Source organism: Vulpes vulpes, chromosome 15 (genome assembly GCF_048418805.1).
Source record: "Vulpes vulpes isolate BD-2025 chromosome 15, VulVul3, whole genome shotgun sequence".
Classification (NCBI taxonomy): Eukaryota; Metazoa; Chordata; class Mammalia; order Carnivora; family Canidae; genus Vulpes; species Vulpes vulpes.
In genome coordinates, this window is record NC_132794.1 from 112,563,525 (window position 1) to 112,581,538 (window position 18,014).

Consider the following 18,014-nt stretch of genomic DNA (forward strand, 5'->3'; position numbering starts at 1 on the left):
TGTTATCACTGCTGTAAATATTCTTACTCGTTACAACGGAGAGCTGGCGACTGTGGATTCCCTAGCCTACGTGAAGCCCCCCAGCCTGAATACCACGGCTCCTGCGTGTTCACACCAGAGACAGACCCAGAGCGCACTGGCCAATCCTCTCCCACCGCTTTCAGGGGCCATCTGGCTGACTTGGTGCGGGTGGAATGGTGGCCCCATCAGATTAGAAACTAGAATCCTGCTAGTTTTGCAAGACAAAAGCTTCACGCTGTATGAGAATGTTAACTATGGTGCAGCAGGAGGGCAGTGGGCAGGGCAGAGGCCCAGTCGGGAAAGGGGAGGCTGGCCAGGCCTTGCTTTCCTACCACAGGGGGTGGCGGCCGGGGTGCTCCCTGGACAGCAAGACTTTCTGTCCTTCGTGTGCTTGCTGCAGGGCCCAGGCCCAAGGGCAGGGCCACCTGGAGTCTCTGAGAGCCAGGTGGACACACAGCCCCATTTAAGCAGAAGGACCATCAGGAACTTGGGGTCCCACCTCATGACACCGATCGTGCAGATGTGCCCGCTGGCCGCGTCCTCCATCCCCAGCGCTGTGCTTACTGCCTGGCCCTGCAGAGCACTGTCCTGTCTGTCGTTTTGGAGATGTGGTGACGCTGCTGCTAGTTGCAATGGGACTCGAGGACACACGATGGCCTCTGTAGCCACGTGAACCACTGTCTGGGCGTCTAAGCATCGTGGGTTCAGGTGAGCACGGTGGTGTCAGCACGAATGGGCACTGTGCTGGCCCCTGCACTTTTCTGTCTTGGTTCTTTTACAAGGGACATCCCCCCGACTCGCCTCTTCACTCACTGCCTGGCAGGTGCTCGGAGGAGAGAGCAATGCACCGGGAGACCCCGTTTAAGGTCATCCGGGGAGGAAAGAACTGGGCACCACACACGGCTGCTAGGAGGGAGGTGGGCTGGGTCTCCATCTTCCCTGTGGGACTTGGGGTAAGTTACTTAACTTCCCTGAGCTTCAGGTCCTTTCTATGTAAAGAGCGAAGAAGAAGACTGACTTGGGAGCTATGCAAGGATCCCAGGAGATCATGAAATGCCCAGCAAGGTGCCTGCGCATGGCAACCACTCAGTGAACAGAAGCCCCTGCTTTCCCCACCGCTGGTGCTGGGACCATGAACCTTCACTGCTGAGGAGGTGTCTCTCTAGAGTGGGCTTTGGAAGACATTTGGTCCCCAGTGGGCGGAGGCTGGGCCGTGCAAAGTGCTTCCATCCCACACTGGAGCTCACACCCCCCTGGCAGTCCGCTGTTGAAATGACCTTAGCTGGCCAAGGTGTCACAGGTGAACAAGGGACAGAGTCCACCTCTCGGCCAGAGCAGAGTGAGGAGTGTCTGCAAAGGCCAGGGCGGCACAGCACCTGGACACAGGCCTCAGGTGTGTCAGGCCCTCGCGGGTGTCCCCTGGCTTCCCGCGGGTGGGGCACACCTGCATTGGCTCCGTCTTGCTCGCACGGCTCCGTGCCTGGCTGCCCACGGCCCCTCCCCGCCCCCCTGGGTCACTCAGCACCTGCCCCCCCCCGCCCCCGGGATGCACCAGCCCCGCTCACCTGCTCGCCGGACCGGGCCGCTGTCTGTGCTTCCCCCGAAGCCAAACTTGTCACAGAAGGGAGGCGCCCAGTGGGCCTCGCAGTGGCAGTTCTTCCGGTTGTTACACACCTGTCGGGGCCACAGGGAGGAGGACGCCGAGGGAGAAGCAGCGTTAGAGCCCACCCTCCGCGTGGGCGGCCGTAAAGCTTTGAGCCCTAACTGCAGCCACACCAAAACACAGGCCCTGTGGCCAGAGTCCCCATGGAGCAACGACCGAGCCAGATGCAGAAACGCCACCGTGAGCATGAACCCGAAGCGCAGCACCGCACAGGTGAGACCAGAGCCCGGGGCTGCGAATGTGACATAACCTGCCAATTGGCAGCTGTTAGGGGAGTGATGGAGATTTGGGGGGCTCATCTATACCTCCCTCCCCTTTCTTTCTCAGTAATTGCTCTGTCCCTCTTTTTCAATTCAGGGTCTCCCCATGTACCCCCTCTCCCCCCAACTCTCCAAGGTGAGGAGTGATCCTGGCTGTGGAATCCGAGCCCCCGGGCATCACAGCCCCCGGGGCACAGCCCTGCCTCCTGCAGGCACAAGCTGGACAGGCTGGCACACCTGCGTCCACATCTCAGGCCTGAAATGCCCACCTCCCCCTGGCAGCTTCCCAGCTGTGGCTCCCGGCCCTGCATGCCAGACACAGCTTAGCAAACCCCTGGTGTCCCCATGACGTGAGGAAGTGGCCCTCGCATGTCAGGAAGGGGGTGCTGAGAAAGCAGGGGCATGGGCTTCACCCTGGGGGGCCCTGACTGCATAGCCCAGCTTGGAGACCAGAGTGCTCCAGGGAGGGCCAGCTCCAGCTCGCCTGGTTGGCAGGGGTGACCGGTGGGCGCTGCGTTGGCTGTTGGACTTGTGGTTATTACACGTGGAACTCACCGAGCTCCTGCACGAGCCCGTGGGCTGTGAGCACGAAAACAAGAGGATATTATTGCTCTGAAAAGTGGGGTGTCTGCTGGATGCATGCCCAGGTGCATGGATACGGGCAAGTGGCTAAAAAGAATCTCTGACCAATTCGGAATGGGTGGGACACCTGCGAATGGCCGGGACAGAAGGATTGTCTACTCGCGTTGCTTCTGAGTGTCCAAGTTTCTCTTTCACTTAAAAGCAAATTCTACATCCTGGATGATGCGCTTTGGGTGGTTGATATAAGGATGTCGGTGCAGAGCCACAGCCAGTACGCCTGCCACGAAGGCCCCAGCTCTGCATCAAAATATTACTGGATGGGGCCAAATATGTGCTTTTATATTTTAAGGCAGAAATCAAATATTTGGGGCAGCCTGGGTGGCTCAGCAGTTTAGCGCCGCCTTTGGCCCAGGGCATGATCCTGGAGTCCCAGGATCGAGTCCCGTATTGGGCTACCCGCATAGAGCCTGCTTCTCCCTCTGCCTGTGTCTCTGCCTCTCTCTCTTTGTGTTTCTCATGAATAAATAAATAAAATCTTAAAAAAAAAAAGAAATCAAATATTTGGAGGATATGTCTCATTTGTGATGTTTTCCTGCTTTCACTGATTTTTTTTGATGATTCAACCATCTGTTCCAATTGCTTAAAATAAGACCGACAATCATGATAACCTGCAGTAAGTTGGAAAGTATATCCCCATAGAGCTACAGCCATATAGAATTAATCACCGAGTAGCGTGGCGATGCCGCATTGGAGCATCTTGCCTGGTTCTCAAAGATGCTTCTGTTGACGTGCCACCCACCGGGATTCGGGCCCTGTCCTGCCCACACCATTTTGCACGGTCTCCCAGTATAGACCAGAGCCATGTGCCCTTTTTGCAGGGAGATTGGCAGCCGCGCCACCCTATTTGGAGGCACTGCTGGTGAGTCTGGTCTCACTGGGGGAAGGGCTGTAGTCATGTTTCTTGTCACCAAGTCACGGCAGCTGCTCTGCCAACCCAGACAATGTGGGTCTTTCCTCTCCAACACATGGATGGGGGCCTAGGGATGTTGTAAAGCCAGGGCCCCAGCACTACTACTAACTGGTCATGTAACCTTGGACAGGCACTACCACCGCGCGGGCCTGGCCTCCTTCATAGTAAGGCTGCCCCGCATCATCTCTTACAGCCATTAGAAAGAAATCTACGATCCAACGAAGACTTGAAAAGATTTCACTTTATATTGACAGTCAGCTACCCTCACAGTCAACAAACCCATCCGAGACGGCACTGCAATCCTTCATGGTTACGGCGCAACAGTCGTTTTATGAAAACCTCCATAATTCTATGTTAGAGTCACTGGCGAGTGTCTGTACGTTTTAAAAATAGAACTGAGAGCATGATTTCTGCACAAAAGGTTTCAGAAAAACAAATGAACCACTGGCATGGCTAATCAAGATTAATACGATTCCATTGGAAATAATTAAGCCCATCAGGAAAAATAAATTATGTTTTAAACAATTAGAGTCCACTTCTCTCCTTAAAAAAAAAAATTCTCTGAACTAAAATAACAGCCTTCTTTAGTTGAAATGCATTGTATGTGATTTCAAGAACATGTGGTCAGTGTGTTCTGTCTCCTTTGTTTTAATTTCTTTTGGAAGTATTTCAGTTCAGACATATATTCCGAATCTTGGTTGAAAGAGGGACAGCTCTGTTTGAAACATTAATGCAAAATCCTTTATGCAGGAAGGTTAGCTTTAAAATTTACTTTGAAGATGACAAAGTCCCTTCTTAAAAATCACAGGATGTTAATTTGAAAGCTAATTACTGCTCAATCTGATTTTCTTTGTTAAGTAAAAGTCACATTTCTGATGCTATGTAAAGGTCAAAAAAATTAGTGTCTTTAGAGGAAAACATTGAGGCAACTGCTATATATATTTTTTAAAGTTATGGATTGCATAATCCTTTGCAAATGAATGATTTGGTGCATATCTTGATAGGGACTGGCTATAAAAGGCAGTTCAGGCGCTCACCCCTCTCTGGTGGCACTGCATCACGCACTCGTGGACGCCGAAGACGCTCACGTTCTGACACCGACGATTGAGGCAGATCTGCAGGAGGAGGAAAGCACGGTAAATTTCTCAGCCCCTTTCCAACCACATGTGCACATCTGTGATTTAAAAAGGGAAAGCAAAGAGGAGTCCAAGGAAGATGATCTTCTTTCGGCTCATATGGAGGCCACGCTATGTGGCGCTTTCTGTTTGACTCGCAACCTGGATCCTGATGCCCGCCTCCAGACTCAGCACATGTCAGCACTCAGGTCAGTGTGACTCAGGTCAATGTGAGTTGGGCCAGTGTGGTGCTTCATATGGTTTCAGCCAATTATGAGATTATGAAAACTGACTTTTGCTTAGAGCTAACAATGAAATCTGTGAAATACAGCAACTCTGTGCCTAGCCCCCCTGCCCCTCTCAACTGGCCCCCTGACCTGTCCCTTCCATTAAAAGATACAGGGGAGGAGAAATGCACCAGCCTTTTGCTTGGGGCCTGTGTAGACTCCGAGACTCCAAGCATCCAAGGTCCTAGAACCTTTTAAAGGAGATATTGAAATATGGGAAATTTTCCAAATTACTGACTGACAAGTACTATCATTGATGACGTAAACCATCAACAGATATGCTCAGCAGAGGAAAACAGACAGCTCCCTGGTGTTTACCAAGTCTTTGCAGAGGCAGTAATTTGCTAAATGACACTGGGCTAGTTGCAAGAGTTTAGTCTCATTTTAAAGGCACATAATATACTCCAGACTCAAAGGATCAGGCCCTTTATCTTCCAGAAGATGTTACAAATTAGTGAAGGCAGAGGAAGAGATGTCTAATTTTTAGATTGCAGAAGCATTTTGAGTTGAGTAGAACCTTCCTATGGGAAGTTCACCATCTGACCCCAACAGCTTGCGGGAGGCACTAGTGACACCCTTTGAAAGAAGTGCCAGCCCAAGCAACTCTGATCACTGCCGGGAATCTCGGCCAAGGGGACGGTCACATTCCAGCTGAGAGAAGAAACAGGTAACAGAGAAAACAGCGGGACCCTGGTCAGAATCCCAGTGTATGGGTGCTGCCCTCTTCCCAGCCCACGAGCAATGCCAAGGATGGCTTTCAAAGAGCCAGTGTTCTGCAGAAATGTGGATCAAAGCACATTTAATCTTGCACGTGGAGGGAAAAAAACCTCATTGATAAATTGAGCCCTTGGAGTTTTGGTGTTCAGATGCACCTGGTGCTGGCTGTTCAGACTACAGTTTAAAAAATGAGTGTCATTCTAATGTCAAGGTCTGAATATAATCTAACATGTGTGGTTAAGGTGAGCCCTGGAATGTATATTGTATTTCTCATATCATCATCCCACTTCCTTAGGGATGAAGCCTTTGTGGCTCAGGGTACACGGGGGTGGGGGGGTGGGGGAGGGAACGGGGTGAGGGTACAGAATCCTTGCCCTAGGGAATTGAATCTGTGTCTTTCTATTCATGTTTGTGAATGATTTCATAATCATTTTGAAGGTGGGGGGGGGTCCTAAGAAAAACAGGTGGGGGCTGATTAATCTTTCCTAAAATGTGGTACTAAAGTTGCTTTCATTTAGCCTGATGAGAAAGTTTGGTAAGAAAAATCAATGCAGCAGAATGTTAAAAATCTCAATTTCTCTCTTTTTTTTTTTTTAATATTTTATTTTCTTTCTAAACCCTCAAGTATCTCAGCCCACCTTTCTCCTCTGGTCTCTAAAAGAACTCCCTTCAGCTTCAAGCTGATCCTATCTCTTCCCCCTTTCCTATTCTCTCTATGAGGGTCTTTGAAAATACATCTCACTTCCCGTTCTGTCCAGGTGAGAACAAGCCCTCACTGTGCCAAAAACCAAGGCCACATTTCCAAAAACAATATAATACGCTACTGTGTTTCCTTCCAAAGTAATTTCCTGGCTGGAAACACTCACGACACCCAGAGTGCAGAAATGACTTATTAACACTTAAAGGCTGAGAAACCAAGCTTGAGTTTCCCCAATCTGCATCTCCATGGTCAGGCCAGGATCTAGGATTTATTAACTTTACCTTCCAAGTGCAAAGAACTGGATTCCAGAGACAAAGTTCTAGGAAGGAGTGGATTTAGGAAAACAAACCTCCTAAACCCATGTTTGGACAGGACGTTTCTCAACGGGCCCCCTTCCAGACTTACACAGATGATGCGAGTGAACATTTGGGTCTTACTTTTCCATCTGCACACTTTGTGCCGGCAAGCACAAGCCCGGGGTCCGGCATGTCATCGCCCAAGTACACATGGGTCCCGCGGCACAGAATCCGACCTCCTTCCTGCAGTGGGATGTTTGTTTCTATGGAAACAGCATTGGTACCGATGACGGGCCGGCTGGCACCTCCTTGACACTGGATTTTTCCGCATTTAGCATCTCTGGAAGGGCAAGAATAAACAGTCCCCAGGGAGGGAAAGTTTGGAACCAGCCCTGAGAACCTAGGAAGTTCAAAGTGACAGCGGGCTCAGGCCGAGGATCCCATACCTCATCTCACATTTGGCAAAGGAGCTCTTGGAGTGTTTGCCACAGTTGCCATAAGGGTCACCTGCAGAGTTGACTCTCTCAAAGCAGATCCCAGGGGCAGGTTTAGCGCCTGAAATGGAAGCAAAGCAGCACTGTCACCTCCTGCAAGTGTTTTTAATATTTGCCTTTGAACAGCACTGGGCTTTCCGGTTAAGAGGAGATGAGTTTGGTGTTGGGAGAAACCATGCCTGGCATCTCAGCTGACTCCTGGTATGAACTGGCCATGGAAGCCTAGCATCCTCTCAGAGCAAAGCTCACTCTTCTCAAAGGCTGCTCTCTGGGCCCAGGGCACATGCAGCTTCTCAGGCGATGTGGCCTAGCTGCAGGACCAGATCTGATCCAACACAGAAAGGAGGTGGCTAGCTGGCAGCAGGGACAGGGGAGCTTGCTCTCTTTAACAGCATTCTACATAATTCTAGTGAGAAAATGCAAGGTAGAGCAGGCTCCAAGGAATAATGATGACTGTGTGGGGACGTGGGGATGGATAAACAACACAGAGATTTTATACAACATTTTCAGTCTATAAACCTCCCTATAAGAGCAAGCATGGGACACTTGGTGGCTCAGTGGTTGAGCGTCTGTCTTGGCTCAGGTCATGATCCCAGGGTCCTGGGATCAAGTCCTACATCAGGCTCCCCAAGGAGAGCCTGCTTCTCCTTCTGCCTGTGTCTCTGCCTCTGTGTGTCTCGCAGGAATAAATAAAATCTTAAAAAAAGAGTAATCACTAGCTTCCATTAGTGCCTATGTTAGCAAGGCAGAGTGCTCTCAGAGGCCAGGGAGGCATAAATCCTGATAGTCATTTTGCACAGAAAGACAGTACCTGGCAGAGAGGAACATGGGAGCCAGAGAGCTCAGGACATGGCCATTCTTAGCACATCTTTTGGCCAAGGGAAGAGTGAGCCGATGCTCTGGGGCTTGTACTGCCAAAAATTTGGAGGGTTTTTAGATCCTATGTGTAACAACCCCTGTTGAAGACCATATGAAGAATTCAGGAAAAGAGGTTAAATGTGTGGCTTAAAGCTGTATAGTGGGGCCACCTGAGGGTAGAGCTCAGCCTATCCCCTCTGGTGCTCTGAGGTGTATCGAGGCCTCATCTGTACCGGGCCCTACATGGGCCTTGAGGACAGACAGCAGAAGACCTGATGTGCATGCACCCTCTGCTGCTGAGTGGAGAGACAGGCAGGTGCACATGGGTAATAGGGGAAGAGCCAGGGTATTTACTCACATGCCGCCCAAGGGACCCCAGGGTTAGGTAGATATGGGATGTAGAGCTACTGCTGATAGAATGGCTTCATTCCCTCTTTCCTTGCCTCAGGAGACCAGGATAAAGGAGCACCACCAGTGTCTGGTGGATGCTAAGCTCTAGGAACTGGGTAGACAGAGTTGATACTGCTCTGTCATCAATGCTGTTTTGATTCTATGTAGGTCCTGTCACTCTTGCTTCTACCAAGCAATTTATCTTCTGGGAAATGTGGCCACTTAAAAAAAAACAAACTTTGCTGCAATTCAAATGTGTCCATTGATAAATTTGTTTTCCTTACAAGGAAAAAGAGATAAAAGAGATTTTTTTTGTGTGTGTGTATAGATAGAAATTTCCAAGCAATTTCAGACACATGAGCTTACAAACAGCTGGAAGGTAGGACTGGATGGGAGCTGGACTGGGGTGTGCAGAAAGGTAAGACCAGGAGGGGGAAAGAGGGAAAGAGACTGGACTCTACAGCGATTTAAAACAAAGGGGCAAGTTTGATGTACGAATACCCCATAAAGTGGCTAAATCATGGCCGGAAACCAAGCAAAGGGATACAAACAGTATTTAAACAAGTATAAAACATTTTAAAGAGAAAACAAATGCTAGGTCACTGCTTGGGAATCTGGACCTGGGATTTTGACAAAACTGGGTCTAGGGCAGGGGGAGGGAAGGCTTGGGGTTTTAATGCCCCAAATGCCAATGGGCTGTATGGCTTAGGAAACCAGGTATACATGTGATAGAATGACTGTAACATCCCTGGAGGCTATAACACGGTATTAGTGTTTCCTGGTAACTGTGAAGCACTGTGCATGCCCAGGTAGAAGCCACCACACAGTTAAGGAGAGTTGCTACTTTCCTACAGAGACAACCGCATAGCAATGTTGATGGTTGATTTGAACATGTGAATTTTTAGCAACATGAGTGACAGAGTCAAGAGTCTTACAACATACTGTCAATTAACTTGACGAGAAATATTGGAAAGTCCTGTTTTAGTGAAGAAATATTACTTTTTCTTTTACTGTCCTCTATTGCGAAACAACACTATTCAGCTTCTTTACATTTCTCTTTGGTCTCAAGATCTGTGGTCAACCAACCTTTGACAAAGGTGCTAAGAACGCACAACTGGGAAATGGTAATCTCTTTGATAAATGGTGCTGGGAAAACTGGATATCCACATGCAGAAAAATAAACTGGACCCTTATCTTCTACCAGACACAAAAATTAACTAAAAAAAATGGAAGTAGTGACTCAAGTGTTAAGACTTGAAACTATAAAACTGCAAGAAGAAAACATAAGGGAAAAGCTCCTTGACATTGGCCTTGGCAAAGATTTCTTGGACACGATGCCAAAAGCACAGGCAACAAAAACAAAAATAGACAAGTGGAACTACATTGGACTAAAAAGCTTATGCATGGTAAAGGAAACAATCAACAAAATGAAAGGCAACCTACAGAATGGGAGGAAATATTTGCAAACTGTCTGACAAAAGGTTAATACATGAAATATATAGGGAAGTCCTACAACTCAATAGCAAAAAATCCCAAATAACCAGATTAAAGAATGAGCAAAAGAACTGAATAGACAGGTCTTCATAGAAGATGTACCAATGGCCAACAGTTATATGAAGAGATGCTCAAGCTCACTGATTACTGGGGAGATGCAAATCAAAAGCACAATGAGATAGCAGTTCACACCAGTTAGAATGGCTGGTATGAAAAAAGCAAAAGATAACAAGTGTTGGCAGGGGTGTCGAGAAAGGAAGCACTTGCTCCCTTGTCCCATACACTGTGGGGATGCAAAGTGGAGACAGCCTTTGCAGAAAACAGCATGGAAATCCCTCAAAAAATTAAAAATAGGACCACCATAACATCAGTAGTCCCACTTCTAGGTATATATCCCAGGGAAGTGAAATTGGGATCTTGAAGAGATACCTAAACTCCCATGTCCACTGCAAAATTATTCACAATGCCCAAGACGTGGAACCAAACTCTGTGTCTTGATGGATCAATAGATAAAAATATAAAATATAAAAATATAAAATTTATATACTACATTTGTAGTATATACACATTACTGAAGACTATTCAGGCTTAAAACATAAGGAAATCCTGCCATTTGAAACAACATGGATAAACGTGGATGACATGATTCTAAGTGAAGTCAGTCAGACACAGAAGGACAAATACTGCACAATCTCACTTGTATGTGGAATCTAAAAAAATAGAACTGATAAAGGCAGATATGGTGGTGGCCAAGGGGCTGGGGGAGGAGGGAGGAGGCCATGGGGAGGTCTTGGTCAAAGAGTACAATGTTTCACTTATGCAAAGTCAATCCTAGAAATCTGCTGTACAGATTCTATAGTTAATAATACTATAGTTAATAATATATTGTACACTTAAAATTTTGCCAAGAGGGTAGATCTTATGCTAAGCCTTCTCTGTCTCTCACACACATGAAGAGGTTGGGAAGCATCTTTTGGAGGTGATGAATATGTTTATGGCATCGACCGTGGTGACGGTTTTATGGATGTATACTTCTCTCCAAACTCATCAAGCTGTATAAGTTAAATACCTACAGCTTCTTGTATGTCAATCACATCCCAATAAAGTGGTTTAAAAACAAGTCTGTTTTCCACAGCACGTCCTCTGTATTTCTAGCTCATTTGGATGCTGACCTTTTTACTCTGTTGTGATGCTGTCACCGGAAATCTTATTTTTAGGTACAAATACCCATTCCTCCAACAGTGAGTCTTTTGCTTTTGCTTTTTTTTTTTCTATTTGCTCAGCAGGTGTATATTCATGATCGCCATAACCTAATCATTCCTCCTGTTGCTTGTCAAAGTGATCTTTTAAAAGGTCTTTTACCAGAATAAAAAAAAAAAACAAGTGGAGGCATGAAGTCACACCTTAGGAATAATTAAACGTGTGATAAATGTCCTTGTTCTTTCTTAAACCCAATGTTGTCTGTCAACTCCAGTGAACCTCCTAAATAGCACTGATCGACATTCCTGAGACACAATGTCCCTTTCTGATCGGACTGTGAGAGTCAAAAGATACGATCGAGAGATTGAGAAGTCGGTAGCAAATCTTTCTTTCTGATGGAAAATTTTTTGGAGAAAACCATGCTTTATATCTGGCCATGTGTGGCAAGGAAACAATGAATGTTTATCAAATTTTAATACTTTTGGAAGGCCTCCTCCCCGTTGGTCTCTCTAATCAGGCATACTGCAGAGTTGGAGGAGCAAGGACTCGGGACTGAGAATGATATAGGCTGATCTGGTGTCAACCTCACATACCAAGAGGCCCTCGCAAAGTCATAAATGCTCTAGAGACTCTCTTCCCTCATTTGTCAAATGGGGACAAGGCCATCACCTGACTCAAAGGTGCTGAGACTGAATGAGTCCCTGACATGTGACAGGCTCTCAGTCAACCTGAATTACAATAAAGAGCAGCCACTGATCATGGGGAAGAGGAAGTCTGGGCTCCTGGGCATTAAGAATGGGAGAACGTATGAGGGAGAAGAGAGCTCCTTGGTCCTGGCCATGTTTACAACAGTTACCATATTTGAAAGTTCATGATTATGTCCACAAGGGCTTTACATCTGTGTCCTTCATGGATGACTGTCCCCAGGTCCTAGCACATCATGGGAAACCAATGAAGAGTGCTGAATGACTGGGTAAGTAATTCCTGAACCCATCTTGGGACACAGAGGGGTAAGAGAATCACCTAATCTGAAACCCTGGGAGGTTGTGTACACACTTTGTATATTAAATAAAAAGTACAATTGTAGCTCAAGGATTTCAACTTCCCTACACCTCTCCCCTCCTTACTCATTTCAGTGAGTGAGGGTCCCCACTGCGCTAAGCCTTGTGCTTATTCTGGGCACCCTCCCAGTCTCCTCTGGGCTGAGCCTCCAGAACCCTATATCACTGCATATGTACATGGCACCATCCTGAAAGAGGCAGTAGGAAATCTCAAGTATAGACTCTTGAGTCTGAGCCCTTTCTATACTCCGGCGACAAAGGTCACCGTCCCTGTAATTCCTTTCCTCACCCTTAAACAAACCAGCACACACACTTTAAACGAATGAGCCTAGTTTGGATCACCAACAGGCCATCTGTTGGGTACCCCCACTATTAGGTATTGTGTGGGGTCCAGCATGCATATCTTTAATCTTTATAACTGTCCTGTAAGGTCTACATATCCCATTGCACAGATGTAAACACAAGGCTCAGTGTTCTAGCAACTTGCTGAAGATGATAATGCTAAGTGGTAAAGGTGGACTTGACTCATGGACTTAAGCCGAAGTCCATGACCTTTCTATTCAGCTATAATCCCGTGTGCTGCCTCCACCTTAGATACCACCTAATTGGCAACAGACTCCTGTGTCTGCTGTTCCTTTCGCTCCAGAACCACCAGTCAACTCCTGTAATCTACCGTTCATGGGTGTGGCTGTAACTGCACCAAATCTTTTTTAGAGGATAACTTGAAGGCCACAATACTGGCCACCGCAGGCTTATTTCTCAGGTTAATGGTAATGAACTAAACTGGGTGACCTACCCTTGAGTCTGAGCACACTCAATGGGGGGAGGGGCTCTTCCTCCAAGAGGGGAGCGATGGGGAGGCACAGTAAACATTTTTATGCCTCTTTTGTTGAATATCTACTGACCCAGGAAAAGAAATGAAAAACCTTGAATAACCTGAAAACTTCTGTGGGTAGAAGGCATCCAAAAAGAAGCAAAGCTGGGTAGAGTTTGGCCAGTGAAATTTATTCCCCTCTGGTATGAATCTGCCCAGTGGTTTGAACTATGCCGCTTTCTAGAGGTTAACTTTCCGTCTTCCCCTGGAAACCAATACCGGTTATTCATTTCAGGTCTCACCCAAAACTTGAGCGTAGGAGCAAGAGTTGCCAGGTCACATTTTACCATGGGTGAATTAGCAGGATGCCTCCTTGGTGGGACATGGCAATGACACTGCTTGCCATAAAATGGCAAACAACAACAACAACAACAAAAAACAAAAACCAAACTCCAAACAAAACCCCTCACATTTGGGAGGAAAAATAGGTCATGCTTCATTAGCTACATAAACTTGGGGACGGGCTAGATCTCTCTCTCTCTCTCTCTCTCTCTCTGTGTGAAGTCAAAGACCAGAATGGATAGTCAATGCCTGTCATGTGGTCTTCGCTTATCTGGAAAACTCACGGAAAGCACACCATTGTGAGTAATTCATGGTCAACCACGACACAAGAGCTTTTGCATTCTCCATCCTCAAGCACTTAGGGACTGACAACTTTCATCAATGCTCAGAAACGGCTATTTTAACTTGGTGGGGGGGGGGGATGGTGAGCAGCAGCAGGTGAGAGGAGAAGGGGGCAGAACCATGTTGATGATGCTTGTTCTCATCCAGCTGGGCTTGCCTTTCCTACCCTGGAGTCTCCATGTCGGGATGAGAAATCTGAGTGGAAAAACATGGATGTTTAAAGGCCAAGAGGCTTAAGATGAATGAAGCTGATTTTAGAAGTAGTATAAGCTGTTGAGACCTGACTCAGATCACAACTTGCCCTGCTGCTGCCCCACCTCAAATTTCAGGCCATAGGATGGTGCCACGCGGGGCTCTGTGCCACCTCCTGGGGCCAGCAAGCTTCCAGCTAGGGGTTGGGCACCACTCGGCACCAGCCCACACACCCTCTGAAGGGGGCGGTGGGGGGTAATCTCTCTCACAGGAGAGCCTGTGCGGTGGGAGGGGCTCCCTCTGGCGAGTGTGAGACTCCAGTTTGGCCAGAGGCCTCTGTGCCACAGGTCATCAGATGGGGTCTGTGATGGATGCATGACCAGGGCCAGGTAAATTAGCATCTTCCTTGGAACCTGGCTGCTGGGGCCGGTTGGCTGAGGGTCCTGGGCTGCTGTGTTGCTCAACATGGCTTCATCCTTTGGGGCCCTCTTCCATGACCACCTTCCCATGAGGCTGGGGTCAACCCTCCTTCTCTCGTCCGTGCTGTAGGGGCTGTCCCCTCCTCGCATTTACCACCCTGGCCTTCTTGCCTCTTGTCATGTCCCAAGGCTCCTGCCTCACTGTAAAAACCCAGCTGCCAGGGACGGTGCCCGAGGCCTGCACAGAGCAGGCCTGTGCTGAGAATGAATGAGTGAAGAGCCGCGGGGAAGGCAGTTTGGGGAAGGCACGCCACGTCTCAGCTGCCCTACCCGGAGGGAGTCGACTGTCATTTCTGTAGAACGAAACATCCTGGGTAAATGAACACTGTCTCCTGGCTTCTCTTTCCCATGGCTCTGGATTTTCACTTCCTCATTTACATCAAAGGAGGTATTACCAGGCCGTCCGACGTGGAAAGAAGATACAAGGTCATCAGGAGACAGATGTTTCACAAATACAGGCAAAGTAAGAAAGCTTATCGGCAGGACAGCCAGAGGGGGGCCCGGTGCTGACCTTGGCAGAAGATAGGGCTCTTGCGTTCAAAGAACGCATCACTGAGGAAGGAGAGTGGGAGCCACAGAGCCCAGAGACAAGGCCTGAGCTTCCCGGCAGCGCAGAACCTGCAGTGCCCATAGCGGAGCAGGTGACTCACGGGGCTCGTGTGTGCAAGTGGCCGTCTGGCCTTTCTCTTAGCACAGGATGGTCAGTAATTTCAGGGGTGCAAATGACTTCTGGTAGGAGGTTATGAAGGCACAGGTTTGGGTTCAAAGTCACCACGCTTAAACCCATCTGTCTTCACATTTTCACAAAGAGACTACATGTCTGTCTCTTGGAAAAAAAATGACAACAATCTTCTTATCGCTATGATAGTACATCAATTTACAGCCTTTGAATTTGTAATAATGGAACACTTAGATGTTTTGCCATTATCCAAAGATAAAGTTTAGCCTTTCAGAGGGAATTTTGACATCCTACTGTATTTTACAATTACACAGAAAGTGATGGATTTTAATTACCGGTTTTATCTTCAGAGGGATAAAACTTATATTTGTAATTGTAGTTTGGAAGTTCCAATGTCATTATGTCTCTTGAAAGAAGAGATGATGACATCTTGCATTAAGCCCACAATTTACTTGATCTAATCTTTTCCTTAAAATGACTTTATGCAAATGGATTTCTTGCGTTTGGGCGGACGGGCTCCTCCCCACTGTCACTAACTGTCCCGACTCCCACTGCTCATACCCACAGAGGCCCTCTTTCCAGCAACTGGAAGCTGTCCCGTTCTCCTCGTATTTCTCCTTCTCTCTTCTCCAAACTGACCCTTGCGCTCAACAGAAAATGGAGCCCCAATGGACAAGTCTTATCATTTCCTTCTCATGGGGTGGGACAAAACAGAGACTCTCCTGATTCCTAGACGATAGGACTCTCGACAAAAGTATCTTCTCTTCCCATCGCTCGTCTCCAGAGTTGTAGATGATTAGGAAATGTACTGCCCCAGGTGTATCATAACGCAAACTCATTTAAACCAGCCTTGCAGATAAACACTGAATATTTACCAGCCCATAAAAACTGTCTGGCCAGCTCACACTGTATAAATCAAGTGACACTATTTTCTGGTGAGTGATAAAATAGATAAAGCTAACATATTTTCAGGACTTCCCTGATGCAAATTGTTTGTGGCTCTAGACATGTAGTTATCTGTAAGATTAATTTCCAAGTAACGCTTTCAGTAACCACGGTTCAGATAAACAGCATTGGCAAAAGTAAATTTTCTGCCTGAAGAAAAATATCCAGCTGTATTTCAGAAGGAATAAAGGTCATATCACATTGACAGAAAATCTTTGTGGCTATTAAAGACTAAACTGGAGTAAGGGAGCGAAACACAAGTTACAGTTTGAACTACAGATAACATTTCTGTGACATCAACATAAAAAGCCTTGAGATACAACATTTGTGGTAGAAAAATCGGGGGGCGGGTGGGTGGTGGGGGGAGTTTAAACTCCTTGCCAATGAGAACATTATCAACAATGATTAGGAAAAGAAACAAATGAACAAAAACACCCCAAAAGGTATTCGAAAGGGTATTACTTTGCTAGTGGGGAGCTGGTTGCAGGCATATGTTTTGAATTTTCATCATTCTATTTGCAGAAAGATTTGGAAGCAGGGTTATTGTATTGAAATAAAATGCTGGATCGAGAAAAGTCCATTTCGAGAGGGAATGGTTAGCTGGAAGGAAGGGCTTTATCCGGTCAGTGTTTGGGCAGCCAGGTCTGGAGAATAATGGACTTCCTGAGTGTAACTGGACGCTTCCGGATGACTCGACATTTGGGTCAGGTCACCGGGGTGGGGGTGGCACAGGCCAGCAGAGTAGGAGCCCAGTGACTCCTGGAGCTCCGAGTTGCTGGGCCTCAGGGGGGAACTAAAATGACCCCAAGGCAAATGCGGTCCAGATCCCAGAGCATTTGCTAATCACGGGAAAATGAAATATTGCGAATGTGTTCCTGACAATAGGTTTTCCTCTTCTGAATCATGAGAAGCTAATTTAAAGCAACCACTGTAATGCAGCATTAGGATGCGCTCAGCCCAGTGCATCTAGCTGGCCGGGGCCCTGGAAGCTCCCCCTGCCTCCGTGATGGTGAAGGTCACATCCTGACCCTACTCCAGGTCCAGGTGAGGGCACAGAAGGATGGTGGGAAGTATGTCACACTTTGGCAGAATCAGGGCTCTTGAGTCAGCATCTTAGAACAGCAGGACGTCGATGAATATTTAATAACTGAGAGAATGGGGTTACAAATAAGGATCTCTGCTCTCCAGGTCACAGTCCAAGCTCTGGAGAAACAGAACTGCTGCAGTTCCCTGGAAAGGCCCCAGGGACGCCCTGACCCCCTGCTGTTCCGTATGCAGGAAATACCCTTTCCCTCCACCTCTGCCAAAGGACTTCTCCAGGGCAACCTCATGTAGGACGGCTTCCTGGTTGGCTCCACACCCCACTATAGGCTGAGCCCCCCTCTTCCATGCCCCACCACATCAGAGCACTCACTACAGCCCCAGGGGGCCAGCGCCTTGCTCACTAGGCCATGAGCCTCCTGTGAGCTCAGCCAGACCTTTAGAGAGTTCAGCCTTACTAGGCGCCATGCACCTAGCGTGCTGCTAGATGTGTCATACAGGATAGGTCAGGCTGTGTTAGAGGGCCACAACATACCCTCGGAGTGGACATACTGCAATCCCTATTTTACAGATGAGCCCAAGGTCACCTTGTTAGTAAGTGGTCTGTTCAACACCTGTGGTAGGCAGAAAAAGGGCCCCCCAACGAGGCCCACACCCTAATCCTCAATATGTCACCTCATGTGGCAAAAGGGACTTTGAGGATGCAATTAAGTGTGGATTTTGGGAGGGGAGATTCTCCTGAATGGTCTAGATAAGTGCAATATGATCATAGGGCCCTTATAAGAGGCAGGCAGGAGGGTTAGACGCAGAGATGATGTGACACAGAAGCAAAAGCCAGAGAGACAGAGATTGGCAGATGCATGCTGCTGGCCTTGAAGATGGAGGGGGCGGGGGGCTGTGAGCCAAGGAATGCAGGTACCTCGGGAAGCTGGAAGAAGCAGAGAAATATACTCTCCCCTAGAGTCTGCAAGAGTAACACTGTCCTGCCAACAACATCATTTCAGGACTTCCAATCTGCAGAACTGTAAGATGACAAATTTGCATGGTCACGAGCCACCATGTTTGTGATTTG

At 47.7% G+C, this 18,014-nt stretch overlaps 1 protein-coding gene across 1 annotated transcript in view; it reads right to left on the reverse strand.

The window, feature by feature from the left end:
- Window positions 1-18,014, reverse strand: part of ADAM12 (ADAM metallopeptidase domain 12) — a 330,218-nt gene that overhangs the window by 29,102 nt on the left and 283,102 nt on the right. Inside the window, exons 15-18 of the mRNA XM_026010672.2 lie at window positions 7,058-7,166; window positions 6,753-6,951; window positions 4,534-4,611; window positions 1,587-1,695 (exon numbers count right to left, since the gene is read on the reverse strand). Coding sequence (XP_025866457.1) covers window positions 1,587-1,695; window positions 4,534-4,611; window positions 6,753-6,951; window positions 7,058-7,166 — 495 coding nt within the window. The remainder of the gene's footprint in view (window positions 1-1,586; window positions 1,696-4,533; window positions 4,612-6,752; window positions 6,952-7,057; window positions 7,167-18,014) is intronic.